This window comes from Haliotis asinina, chromosome 3, assembly GCF_037392515.1.
Source record: "Haliotis asinina isolate JCU_RB_2024 chromosome 3, JCU_Hal_asi_v2, whole genome shotgun sequence".
Classification (NCBI taxonomy): domain Eukaryota; kingdom Metazoa; phylum Mollusca; class Gastropoda; order Lepetellida; family Haliotidae; genus Haliotis; species Haliotis asinina.
The window spans coordinates 40643546-40657695 of NC_090282.1; the positions used below are offsets into that span (position 1 = coordinate 40643546).

General features: G+C 40.5%; 1 protein-coding gene across 1 annotated transcript; it reads right to left on the reverse strand.

The window, feature by feature from the left end:
- Positions 1-1130: 1130 nt before the first annotated feature.
- LOC137278888 (cholecystokinin receptor type A-like) lies at positions 1131-2378 on the reverse strand. Its single transcript, XM_067811388.1, has one exon. The coding sequence runs from the start codon at positions 2376-2378 to the stop codon at positions 1131-1133; it is 1248 nt and encodes a 415-aa protein (XP_067667489.1).
- Positions 2379-14150: the final 11772 nt, after the last annotated feature.

Sequence of the window (14150 nt, forward strand, 5' to 3'; positions counted from 1 at the left end):
CTTATCCAGAGACACCAACACACAGGCACCGTCAAGGATCGAATAATGCCAGGGCAGCTCAAGGAGACCATTCTAGCAGATCATGATATGACCCGTACCGTGAGGCGTGAAGCCTTTGCCACGACCAATTGTTTGAAACACCTCTGGGTGCCCAACAGCCGTTTTTCAAAGAAGACCGTACGTAATCTTCTCAAGGATCTTGCTCTGAAGTTCCAAAAGGTCATCAGACTATGACTCAGGAACATCAAAAACAACGTCTGAAAGGATGTTCTGGAACCTTCATCCTATTGTGGAGCATGACATCAAGGCAAATGGCGGATACACGATATTCTGATGTCAAACCCTCAATAGTTTTCATAGGGCCTATAGCGCCCAGGACATCCGACATCTCATCACCTGTCGTTCCAAGACAGGTCTGCTTTTCAGGAAAGTCAACAGCGTTGACATTTCTTACGTACAGGACCTACAAAATAACACTTTACCTACATTTTGCACGTTTTTGTCAATTATTCAATTTTCCACCAAACAATAAAACATTACTGACTAACAAACACGACAAATCACTATCCTAAAACAAAGAGTGCTTAATTAGGTTGCATAATATAAAGTTTTCCATTCACATGAAACAGGAAACAGGATTCTTTGTATTCAGTATGTGTAAGAGTTACTACAAGGTAACAAATGGCTGAAATGTATCACAAGTTTATTTACAAATGGGACTGGGGCAGTTTGTACATCAGTTAGAGTGACAAGACAAAACGACTGCAGGTTGTAGGAGAAAGCAAACTGTTATCCCTGTAGCGTGTACTCTAACATCTGGAACATCTTTATTACATAGTGTATCTTCAGGTCAAACGACCTTTCCGACAGTCTCGACAACAGATCCATTGGTCTCCAATACCCACGGTGTTCTGTTATGATATTCTTTTGAAAAAATATGCAAGAAACGGTTACAGCTATGTTTTGCTTATGTACATTCAGTGTACTGAGACAATTTAGATAACATAATCTGCATCCTCGTATACTAAGTTAGTATGTTTCTGCGTTCCTATGACTCATATTCGAGCAATATCACATGCACGAAATGGGCATCAGACAGTGTTCCCATGAGTGGAATCGAACCCAGATCTTCAACGTAGCGAGCCCTCAGATACCGTACCTGTGGCATAACATATAACTTTTCTCCAAAGGAGTCTAACTTCCCGTCGGAAATACACATTACAAAAGCCGTATATGATCGGATTGGCGACACTGTTGATGAAATACGACCTCAAGAACAAACTGTACAGCATCCGCCCAACTCCTTGAATGCCTGCAAATGTTTCCTTAGAGGCATGTCTGGCCGCCATTAAACTCAGGTGAGGAAGAAAGCTGAGTACAAATACAAGGGTGATCAGAAACATCATAAACAGTGTCTTTTGTGACAGCTTGCTTCCTGACGAAGGATTTGTAATTGGCGTGCTAGCAGCATGTGTATCTGCTGGTGGGATCAAGACGGTAGAGGTGACTTTCGGGGAACTCATTTCTTCATCTGTTTCACAACCTCCTAGACCATGGCTACTCTGTTTGTCGGTTGATGGCCTCGTTTCTGATTCAGATGTTACACACGTGTTTTCAACATCATCAGACTGGACACTAAAAGACACAACAGGTTTGTGTATCTGCTGCTCTGGGTTCTGCCTGGCTCTGTTCTTGTTGAAGAATGTCGTACGTCTATCAACCTGCCTCCATATTAGACTATAGAGGACAACTAGGCACACCATTACAGCCACGAAAAGAAAGAACTGAGCACCAGTATAGATGCTAACATATGGCGTCCCTCTGTAGTCGTCTGCTATCGAACAATCTGAACCGTTGATGTTGATGTTGTCTGTTGCCACTGTCATTTCACCAAAGATAACGGCTGCCGGTAAGGCGACAATCAAGGACATGACTGAACACATAGTGATTGTGACTTTAGCATCTAACCATGTTGACTGTCTTTGAAAAGGTCGACAAAGTTTCCTGTACCTGTCCACTGCTACAGCTAGGAGAATGGACCCAGAAGCATACGTTGTAAATGCCATGATTACTCGCATGACTTTGCACAGGCCGTAGCGTGCTAGTGTGTATTTATGTCTCATGTCAGCTATTTCATGAGGTATGCATATACCACAGTTGATAAGGTCAAATATTGCCAGGGCTATTATATATCTATTGGTGGTCCTTGGTTTGAACTTGGCACTGTACACATAACAGACAAGAGAATTCCCCAAGGAACCTAACAACATCAGAACAACAAGAAACAAGATGGCGGGCAGAACCTGGAGGGCGTAACGATCATCATAATCATGAAGGAAAGTCTCAGTGTCGTTCTGGAAACTGATGTTCTCCATCATGTGCAGAGGCAGCTGGAACATCTAAATGATGGATGGGGAAACCGCTCTTCTCGACCTGAAAGTAAAGACTGTGCATGCATGAGTGTGTCACTATTTTGCTTTTAGATCTGAGTCAGGATTTACTTGGGATCCAAACGGAATACAGGAGACATTACCACTGAAACTCACAACCCTTTCTGTGAACTGAATGATGGCAGTTGAGACAGAAGTGTTACGACTACACACACCTGTTGCAACACAATACAGTTAACTCTGAAAATAATCCATACAGTCCACACAAAAAGAGAGAAGGCAAAAACAAAACAATAGTGTTCACAAAACCACTTGGTATGTCCTCATTTCAGAGAAACATAATGTATGTCTGAAAACGTCACCCCAAGCCCTTCCACTACGTTCAACATACAAGACATATACAACATTAATATTATGTTTTGCGGGCCCATTGACTTCTACTAGTGGAGCAGTCTGGTTCACCTGTAGAGGGGTGTACCCAAACCAGCGTAACCACATTTTCTCTTGTAATAAAATATGAGGCTCTGTTGTAACTGATACTGAAATCCCGCATTGACATTCTGGTGGCGTTTCAAATAAAATTGGGTTTTTGACCGCTAGGTATATATGGATTCATGGATTAGTTTGCCTGTGATTTAGATGGGTGTATCTGTTGTAACTACATTTGGGGATATCATGTACGTGATTTTGTCATGACAAAGCAGCGGAAGTTCAAATTACCAGATTTTACATCCTGCTCGCCACTGACTCATATCCTTTGCCCTTCCTGTAGTACCTCTCCGGAACGTTTTCTCTCAGGGTTCACTTTAGTTCTGTGACAGCTTTCCCATATTATCCTTCTTAAAGAATTGTTTCAACATCTCGAGACAGAGTCAATGGATATCATTTGACGCCCCTTTTAGCAGCAACGTCATGGCGGGGGACACCACAAATGCGCATGTGCTCCATACATTGTACCAATGTTGGGAATCGAACCCGGACATTCAGCGTGAAGACCACTGTAACCATTAGGCTACATGATAAAGATAGTCTTTGTTTCATCTTCATTTAGCTAGGATGGCTTGAGAACGCAAAGGTCACTCATGGATTCATGAGCATTGATACTACCGTCCATTTACCTGCCAGAGGCAGTCTCTATCTGCTGGACATGATTCATTGCGAATGTGCTTCGTTTGTAGATTGCATGTGCAACAAGATATCTCTGGAAGATATCCTGTCTATGTTGATAGATACAAACAACATGTGTTTACTGTGTGTCCATTTCACACCCAGACTTCACATTTGCGAATTACTGTTCCTTCGCCACTTCTTCTAACTGACTTGGAGCACTGGAGCATTTTCAAAAGACAGAACTCGCTCGAGAACCACTTTAATTTTTGCATTGTGTGCAGGCACTCCAAGTCACTTCATATTTGTTTTTATATTTGTTGCTGGCTACATCTTTGTACATCCAGGGGGTTAAACACATTTCTGACATCGACTTGTTTGCTGACCTTGGGACTGGATTATTCTTGCTCATTTCTTTACGAGATATGAAGCGATCGACAATGAAAGTTGCTTGGACCAAGCTCTTTCATAGTCTTTGTTGATCAGGGGCGTTGATGGCCTCAATTGTACTTTTCAGCGCAGTGAACAAAGTAGATCAGTTGGTGCTGGCATGAAGATTGGGTTGAATAGCACAGTTCAGCTGCTGTATTGCGTTACTTCCTTGCTAAAGGGGTCATTTACAATTATACCTTAAAAGTAAACGATGATGACACCATTTGATATTTCCGACCGACATTGAAATATTTAGGGTTTCGTAAAATATGGATGCTTTATCTTCATTTTACCCGTAGGGACAGGGGGTTGTTTGCTAAAAGATACATGCTTAGCAAACAATTTCAACTACAACTGACTTACAAAAGTAGTCAGTTGAAAGTTGTCATAAAATGTGATGGTATTTCAGTGAGTCTATACTTGTTCTAACTGGAGCCTCACAAATATCAGGGGTGTATATTGTTTCATTTTGTGTTAAGCAGATACCCCAAGCATGGGTTGCTGAAGGCCTTTTCTATCCCGAGACCTTCACGGGTGATATCATTTGAAGGGGCACAAACAGTGTTTTATATATTTGGATAAGTTGACGATGAGTGGTTATTAATCACTTTTTATGGGGAAAAGAAAGTAAGAGATTGGGGTATTCACCCAGAAATATTTTGATAAAATAAATTTACTTTGTTCAACAAGTGATGGACATAGCAAAAAAATGGAATTCGGCATTTCAAACAGATTAAAAGTTCGGTTTTCTTTCAAAGTTAGCTAGCGCATTGTTTCTCATAGTAGGCTATGATTTGTTGTTCTAAATTTGGGTAGCGAGATTCTACTGTGAAAGGATACTCAGATAAGCTTCAGGAAGAAGTGCATTCTTATACGTTGAATACTAGATTCCTTCTGATGGATGGTTAATACTTGAATTCCAAACTTGTGCAAAGTGGTCTAAAAGGATTCTTGAAGAGAGTAATGTTATTAGAATACTGAAAGGTCCATACACAAGTCATTCCATTTTCATCTAAATTAGTTTTAACATTATTTAACTAGAATTGTTGCTACTAAGTGTCAGATTGTACATAAGGTTGTAGATGATATGGAATAACCTCTGACTAAGTTGTACAAATTTATCCGAATAAGAAATCAAATTAACTAACTAATATTAATGAAGAGGGGAATAGGCCCTGTATGCCAAGAACACGGTGAAAGGAGAAAGTGTGTATTGGTCTGCTTGGTCTGATATGAGAGTAAGGTATATAAATTATTGTTTTAGATAATAGTCACAAGCAAACATAGGTTGATGTACAAAAATATATGTTTATGAATTACAGTTAATATCTAGAGTTGTCTTTTTCTTTATGTGGCCACATATCATTATTATCACGGGTACAGCTTAATTAAGATTATGCACCCAACCGTAAAATATGTTGATTTAAGGGGTTTGTCTTTTAGGAGGTCTATCCTATGGGATGATACCGCTGGTTTGGGTGTCTCCGAACTAAGTCACTTAAAAGGCTTATGCTCCTCTAATATATAGTATCATGTATACTAAAGTAATATGTGTTTGTTAACAAAATCATTACTGCAGCTGCTGCGTCTAGTGCTTCCATGCCAAATTTAATGTGTTTAAATCAAAACAGGAATGCTGAATGAGGAAGGTTCATATTTCCCAGACTATACTTACTGGCGTAATCCTATATGAGGAAGATTCATATTTACCAGACTATATTCGTTATATTTATTGACTTATTGGTGAATCAGGAAAGTTCATATTTACCAGATTATATCCAACGTCTCATTGCTGAATGAGGAAGGTTCGTGTTTACCAGAATACATTTAATTTTTTAGCGATTTATTGGTGAATGAGAAAAGCTCCTATTTACCGTTAGATGACTTTGCAGGGTATCAGTTTAGTCCATATTTACAGCTGTGCACACAGTCGCTCTTCATTTAACCCAGAATATTCCGTCGTTAAAAGAAGGTGCAGGATACTTTCCTTAACTACTTTCAACCAATAGAGCCGTTTGTCTATATTAGATTGTAGATCATGACGGCTTTAACACCGTTGCTTGAGGATTGCGATCACTCCGTCAAGTGACTCTACGTATTCAAGAGTGATTGGAAGGAATGGACTACAAACTGGGAAGTACTGACAAGTAAATGGGTTATGAACTTATATCATATCACCATTAACAGAAACTGGGTGTGCTTCCTTCTCTGCTGATCCGCTTCCTCATGTAAACGAGTCAGTGTTTATGAATATCGTTTTTTCAACCATGGTGTTCCTCATACGGAAATGTCTACAATAGCAGTGAAAGCGGCACAAAACCTTGTTCTAGATCTAAGATGTTTTGCAATGGAAACATTAATACATTAATTTCCCTACTTCCATGTGTGATACTTGACTCGATTTTAGAAAGTAATTGAGTGAGTGAGTGAGTTTAGTTTTACGCCGCTTTTTAGCAATATTCCAGTAATATCACGGCCGGGGACACCAGAAAATGGCCCTCACACATTGTACCCATGTGGGGAATCGAACCCGGGTCTTCGGCGTGACAAGCGAATGCTATAACCATTAGGCTACCCCACCGCCCCCTTTACAAAGTAGAGTATTCATACTGTAACTGGTTTTGACGAATGCGAGGGGAACTTTATTCACAGATCCTATGAGCATTTGCCACTACAGTGGCTATAGTTATGATGATGTGAGACTATTCAAGAACTGTAAACGATATGTAAGCAAGTGAAATCAGATATCGCCATAACCTTGAACGACCTATGTGATATGGTGTACTTCCTCACAGATAGCGTTTTAAGGAAACTTGAATACAGTCTCGATAACAATTATGTGGCCCAATATTACAACAGTCCCACATTTGTGTCCATGTTTCAGAATTTGTAGGTCCAATCTGGGTTTCAAACATTAATCGAATAGTTATATTTCAAAACGTTTTTGGGTAGACTTGTGAGATATATTTACATACATTTACCTCTTCAACCGACAGCCTTGAACATCTGGTTTACAGTCTTCAGTAAACCATGTTTGGCGTAAAAGGGCGACTAAAGGGACTGGGTGGTCGGCTCTCTGAATTGCTTGACACATGTAACCGTACGGCGGGTGCCACGTCTCTCATGAAGCTGGCATGTCAACTCAGAATTCGATACGTATTGAACCTATTTGTGAAATATGTGAAATATGTGAAATATGTGAAATAAGGACCATAGAAGATCAGTTGGGAAATCTACAAATTTTATTTAGAGAAGTAGTACTTATTACACAAATCAACGTTCTAACCCACAGTATTCGAAATACGCAACCTCCCGCTGACGCAAGACAGGTACATTACATTTCGAAGCAGTGTCAAACTATCTTTCTCTTTAGTTGCATATTTGTTGAAAACAGAGGAAGAGTTTTAGTCAGGTCTAATGACAACGTGGCAGTTAATGTGTTTTAACAAAAACATGGGAAACTTTGGACACTTTAATTTATGCGTTTTAAAACCTAATTACGAGCTTCTACAACTACGTCTAATGTCTCAAATATAATAGACAATTCATGTATTTTTAATTTAATGCATGGAGAAGACTTGACCCGGGTTAAAATTTGTCTTGAGCAGTAGCATAGATCGATGTTCATGCCGTTGATCACTAGATTGTCTGGTTCAGACTTGATTATTTACGTACTACTGTTATGTAGCTGGAATGGTGCTGAGGGCGACACTGAAACAAACAAAACATTGGGAATGAAAGGGCCAGATAGTGGTTAGATAGCTGCATGTCATTCAAGATCACTGGGCGTCAACTATGTTACTGCCACTGTGTTATCAAAGGTCTTATCCAGAGACACCAACACACAGGCACCGTCTAGGATCGAACAAGTCCAGGGCAGCTCATGAAGACCAATCCAGCCGAAAATCATGACATGACCCGTACTCTGTGGCGTGAACCCATTGCCACAAGCAGTTGCCACAAGCAACTCTGGGTGCTTAACAGCTGTTTCTCATCGACCGAGCGTAATCTTCTCAAGGTTTTTGTAGTTCCAAAGGGTCGTCAGACGATGACTCAGGAACATCAAAAGCTACGCCTGAAAGGATATTCTGCTCGACACCGATGCAATCTTCGGATCTGGAGACGAAGTCACGGATCGGGGAAAGAAAGTTCCTGCTTCATGTTACGGATGGTTGTTGGAGAGCATTACCATGTGCTGAGGAACATTCATCCTATTGTGGAGCATGACATCCAGGAAAATGGCGGATACACGATATTCTGATGTCAAATACTTCAATAGATTTGAAACGGCCCATACCGCCCAAGACATCCGACACTATCTCATCATGTGTCGTACCAAGACAGTTTGTACTCAATGATCAGCTCTTCAACAAAATCAGCTGCGTTGACATTTGTTAAGTACAGGGTCTACAAAGTAACACATTACCTACATTGTGCACGTTTTTGTCAATTATCCAATTTTCCACCAAACAATAAAGTATTACTGACCAAGAATCGCTACAAATCGCTGTCCTAAAACAGGGAGGGCTTCCAAATACAAGGCAAATACAACAATAATATTATGTTATGCGGGTCCCTGATACTGAAAACCCGCCATGGCATTCTGATGGCGTTTTGAATAACAGGGTTTTTCACCGCTAGGTATTTAGGACCCATGGATTATCTTACCTGTGATTTAGATGGGTGTATCTGTTGTAAGTACATTTGGGGACATCAGGTACGTGGTTTACTCATGACAAGATCAGATTACCAGATTTTACATCCTGCTCACCACAGACTCATATCACCTGCCGTTCCTGTAGTACCTATCGAGAACGTTTTCTCTCAGAGTTCATTTCAGTTCTATGACAACGTTCAGTTATTATCCTTCGTAAAGAACCGTTTCAACTTCTGGATAGTGAGTGAGTGGGTATCATTTCATGCCGCTTTTAGCAGCAACGTCATGGCGGGTGACACCACAAATGCACATGTGCTCCATACATTGTACCAATGTTGGGAATCGAACCCGGGTATTCAGCGTGAAGACCACTGTAACCATTAGGCTACCCAGACCAACCAACTTCTGATGTGCTACATGATAAAGATAGTCTTTGTTTCATCTTCATTTAACTGGGATGGCTTGTGAAAGCAAAGATCACTCAGGGATTCTTCAAACATCCTTGAATATGACTGACCGTTGGTGCTGGACATGATTCATTGCGAATGTGCTTCGTTTATAGACTGCATGTGCAACAAGATGTCTCTGGAAGATATCCTGTCTATGTTGATAGATACAAACAACATGTGTTTACTGTGTGTCCATTTCACACCCAGACTTCACATTTGCGAATTACTGTTCCTTCGCCACTTCTTCTAACTGACTTGGAGCACTGGAGCATTTTCAAAAGACAGAACTCGCTCGAGAACCACTTTAATTTTTGCATTGAGTGCAGGCACTCCACGTCACTTCATATTTGTTTTTTTTCTGTCTTTGTATGTACTTTACATCTTTGTATGTACTGTTACACGCATTTCTGACACCGGCTTGTTTGCTGACCTCGGGATTGGATCATATTTGCTCATTTCTTTACGAGATATGAAGCGATTGGTTATGAAAGTTGCTATGGTGGCACTGTTTCATGAGAAACTGCAAGTGGTAGCTCCGATTGTCTGAAATGTGAGTGTCAAACTGTTAGTACTTCTCTCACATTGGAATACCTTGTCTATTTGGTTTTTCAAAACCCACCACGACAGCATTCAACTTAAGGCGAGATGAGTTTGCAAGTCCTCATTTTCAAATGCTGCCACCAGCTCTGGAGGGAGTCCCGTCATCAGCATCACCATAACTAGCTGTAGCTGGAGTAGGTCCAACGGTTGCACACGGAAGGGTCATTATGCTGGCTTCTATAGTTTGGCTCTCATGCCTAAGTGTGTTCTGGTTGGGGTCTGGAAGAGGTTCAATGGAAACATTATGTCCAACTACTGATAAGAATGGTATCTATGGATGCCTCTCGCCTTCAATTGGTATGACTCTATGTACGTCATCTGGCTTGGACCAAGCTCTTTCATACGTCTTGTAAGTTGTCCAGTGTGAAAGAACATTAGGACGTATTACTGGGGGGTTGAACTCCTCCCTTGTTCTTTTCAGCGAAGTGAACAAAGTTGATCAGTTGGTACTACCATGAAAATTGGGTTGAATTGTACAGTTCAACTGCTGTATTGTGTTGCTTACTTGCTAAAGGGGCCATTTCAACTGTATCTTAAAGGTAAATGATGATGACACCATTTGATATTTCTGACCGGAGCATTAAAATATTTGGTGTTTCGTAAAATATGGATGCTTTATCTTCATTTTTAGGCGTAGGGACAGGGGGTTGTTTGCTTACAAAAGTAGTCAGTTGAAAGTTGTCATAAAGCGTTGTGATGATATTTCACTGAGTCTATACTTGTTCGAATTGGAGCCTTACAAATATCTGGGATGTATTTTGTGTTAAGCAGATATCATTTTAAAACGCATAACTTATCTAAAATAATATTTTTATACTGTTTGCCCTACGGAGTCTAGATATGCTCAGTTTGTCAGAATTAGAACGCGTTTCAGCAAAACTATACAAGAGTTTAGGATACAATAATGTACAAAAGTTGTAAAATATGTTTTGAATCAGTGGATCCTTTTTGCTCTTCGAAACTCACAGGGTGTATTCACATCTACCTCTGCTTGATGTGGGTAATGAATTACCCATGTATTACAGTCTGACGATACAAAAAATGCAGCCCGATCATTTCGTGTTGGAACACATAGAGAAAGGCGTAACCTGCTACTGGAGTAAGGGTGAAAAATTAACATTTTCTCCAAGACGCCATCGGATTGATACATTTACCGTGTGTTTTCCTTAACAGTAGTGGTAGGTCATCATTTCTGATCATGTAACTGCAGACGGTTACGCTAGCTTGGCTCAACCCCCAAAGCCGGACCTCCCTATAAACATAATAGATAAAATATACACACGATATCATTTGAGTGAGTGAGTTTAGTTTTATGCCACACTCTGCAGTATTCCTGCTATATGGTAACGGTCTGTAGACAATCGAGTCTTGACCACGTAATCCAGTGGTCAACAGCATGAGCATCGATCTGCCCAAAAAATTGGGAACCAATGACATATGTCAACCAACTCAGCGAGCCTAACCACTCGATCCCGTTAGCTGCTTCTTACGACAAACATAGTCGCCTTTTATGGCAAGCATGGGTTGCTGAAGGCCTTTAGTGGTGTCCACTAAACAGTATCAAGTATACTAAAGTAATATGTGTTTGTTAATAAAACCATTACTGCAGCTGCCGCGTCTAGTGTTCCCATGCCTAATTTAATGTGTTTTCATTACAACAGGAATGAAAATGAATGAAAACAGTTCACATTTACCAGATAATATTGACTGGCCTATTGCTCCACTATACAGTATCAAGTATACTAAAGTAATGTGTTTGTTTCTTACTGCAGCTGCTGCGTCTAGTTTTTCCATGCCTAATTAATATGTTTACACTGAGTGTTCTTACTAGAGGAATTAGGACTGCATTTGTTATGGTTATTGGGATTTTCGCTGAATGAGAAAAGTTCACATTTACCAGATTATATTTACTGGCTTAACCCTGAAAGAGTAAAGTTCATATTTACCGTTTGATGACGGGGTATCAGTTTAGTCCATATGTATAGCTGTGCACACAAACTCTCTTCATTTTGCCCAGAATATTCAGCCGTTATGAGAAGGAGTAGGATACTTTCCTTAACTACTTTCAACGTGTGGCTGTATGTCACTGTAGAACATTACTTTTGGTTGAAAATGATATCATATCATCTTTAAAACACAATGGGTGTGCTTCCTTCCATGTTGATCGACTCTCATGCATTGATATGAATCGGGATTTATGAATATTGTAATCTCAAACTTGTTGTTGCCCATGATGAAATGACAGGAATATTTGTGAACGTGGCATAAACCTTTACTCTAGATCCAACATGCTGTGGAATGAAAACCTTACCTGAATGCATTAATTTCCCCACTTCTTTGTGAGAATATGTGAAAAAGCTAATCAGATATGTCCCGACCTTTAAGCAAACAAGAGGTATGATGTACTTTCTTACAGATAACATATGACTGAAAATAGAAGTCGGGGGTGTTTGCTTCTCTGGGCTGTCATGAAAATGTCTTTCTGATTGCATCAAGCTTCTCTGGGCTGTCATGAAAATGTCTTTCTGATTGCATCAAGCGTCTCTGGTTTACTATGAAAATGTCTTTCTGATTGCATCAAGGTCGGATGTGAAAACTCCCATACTGATAAATATGGCATAGATGCACTTTAGGTTGATGCTTCCATATTTCGTCCACCGCCACAATCACTAAGTTCGTTAAGTCTCTTGGAATGCTTGAAGTTCGAAAGCTCACCTTCCTCTTGTTGTTTTACTTGTAGTATGAATTTATGGACTACTTATATGTCAGTGCGTTCTAGTGCCAAAGGTTGCTTTTATTTGTACCTCAATCTTATGGAATACATGTATGTCAATATGACGACTCGTGTTGCTGCTTGGTCATGTCAGTGCTGACGAATGTGCCGAACACCCTGACAAGTCGAACTTGGTTTAGACGAATTCGACACAGTTTGACTGTACTAAGGGTATGTCACTGTGATAGTATGCCTTGGCTGACTGTACTACGAGTATGTCACTGTGATAGTATGCCTTGGCTGACTGTACTACGAGTATGTCACTGTGATAGTATGCCTTGGCTGACTGTACTACGAGTATGTCACTGTGATAGTATGCCTTGGCTGACTGTACTACGAGTATGTCACTGTGCTAGTATGCCTTGGCTGACTGTACTACGAGTATGTCACTGTGATAGGATGCCTTGGTTAACTGTACTACGAGTATGTCACTGTGATAGTATGCCTTGGCTGACTGTACTACGAGTATGTCACTGTGATAGGATGCCTTGGCTGACTGTACTACGAGTATGTCACTGTGACAGTATGCCTTGGCTGACTGTACTACGAGTATGTCACTGTGATAGGATGCCTTGGCTGACTGTACTACGAGTATGTCACTGTGATAGGATGCCTTGGTTGACTGTACTACGAGGATATCACTGAGAGTATCATTTAGTCGGCTGTATTACGAGGATGCCTTAATACGATGCTTTGCTTGACTGAGAATGCCATTGTTATAGGATCCCTTAGTTGACAGTACTACGAGTATGTCACTGTGATAGTATACATTGATTGAAGGTGTTTGGCCAATGTCACAGTGATAGTATACCTTGGTAGAGGGTATTTCACGTATGTCACAGTGATAGTATACCTTGGTTGAAGGTATTTCACGTATGTCACAGTGATAGTGTACCTTGGTTGAAGGTATTTCACGTATGTCACAGTGATAGTATACATTGTTGGAATTATGACAAAATTTTGTAAAATTGATGGAGTGTATCAGTCTGAAAGATTTGTTTGTAGCTCAGCTCTTAAATTTCTTGTATGTCGCTTGTTATGTGAGTGTGATCATGAGAGTGTGTATGTGACAGTACGAACACGTGGGTGTTTACTGCATTTTGCATTAGGAGTTTATGTTTCAACCTTATACAATGTGCATGTATTACGTTGTTTTTGTGAGTGCACGGTTACCCAACACATGACTAGTAGTGGTAAGGTGAATGCTACCATATGATAGGACAGGATTTCAGCGATGAGTGTTCATATTCGGTCTCCTAATCAGGGCCCCATTTTGCACTGTGATCGTGGCACTAATATAATCGTAACTCCCATACTTATGCAGACAAAACGTTGTTGCTACACATGAAGATGCTGATTACCGCTCCGTGACACACGCAGACTTTGCGAATCGCTAATTGCAGTTAAGTCGTTCTGCTCTAAAATGATGTCCCTGTATGATTGTATCTTATCACTCTGACCTTGAGTCCCCCAATCAGTGTTTGAGTTTAGTATAATCGAGTCTGGATCAGGCAATCCAGTGATCAACAAAAGGAGCATCGATCTACGCAATTGGGAACCGATGACATGTGTTAACCTAGTCAGCGAGACTGACCACCCAATCCCGTTAGTCGTCTCTTACGACAAGCATGCAACTATATATATGAGCTGTCAGTCAAACACATGCAGGTGTTGTACAGTGCACACCCTTTATGTAGTTTATGTCACAATACACCCGTTGTCCAGTAGATCTGATTCGATGT

Bases quoted from the DNA above. Each gene is read 5' to 3' on its own strand.
- LOC137278888 (XM_067811388.1), bottom strand. From the start codon at position 2,378: ATGATGGAGAACATCAGTTTCCAGAACGACACTGAGACTTTCCTTCAT.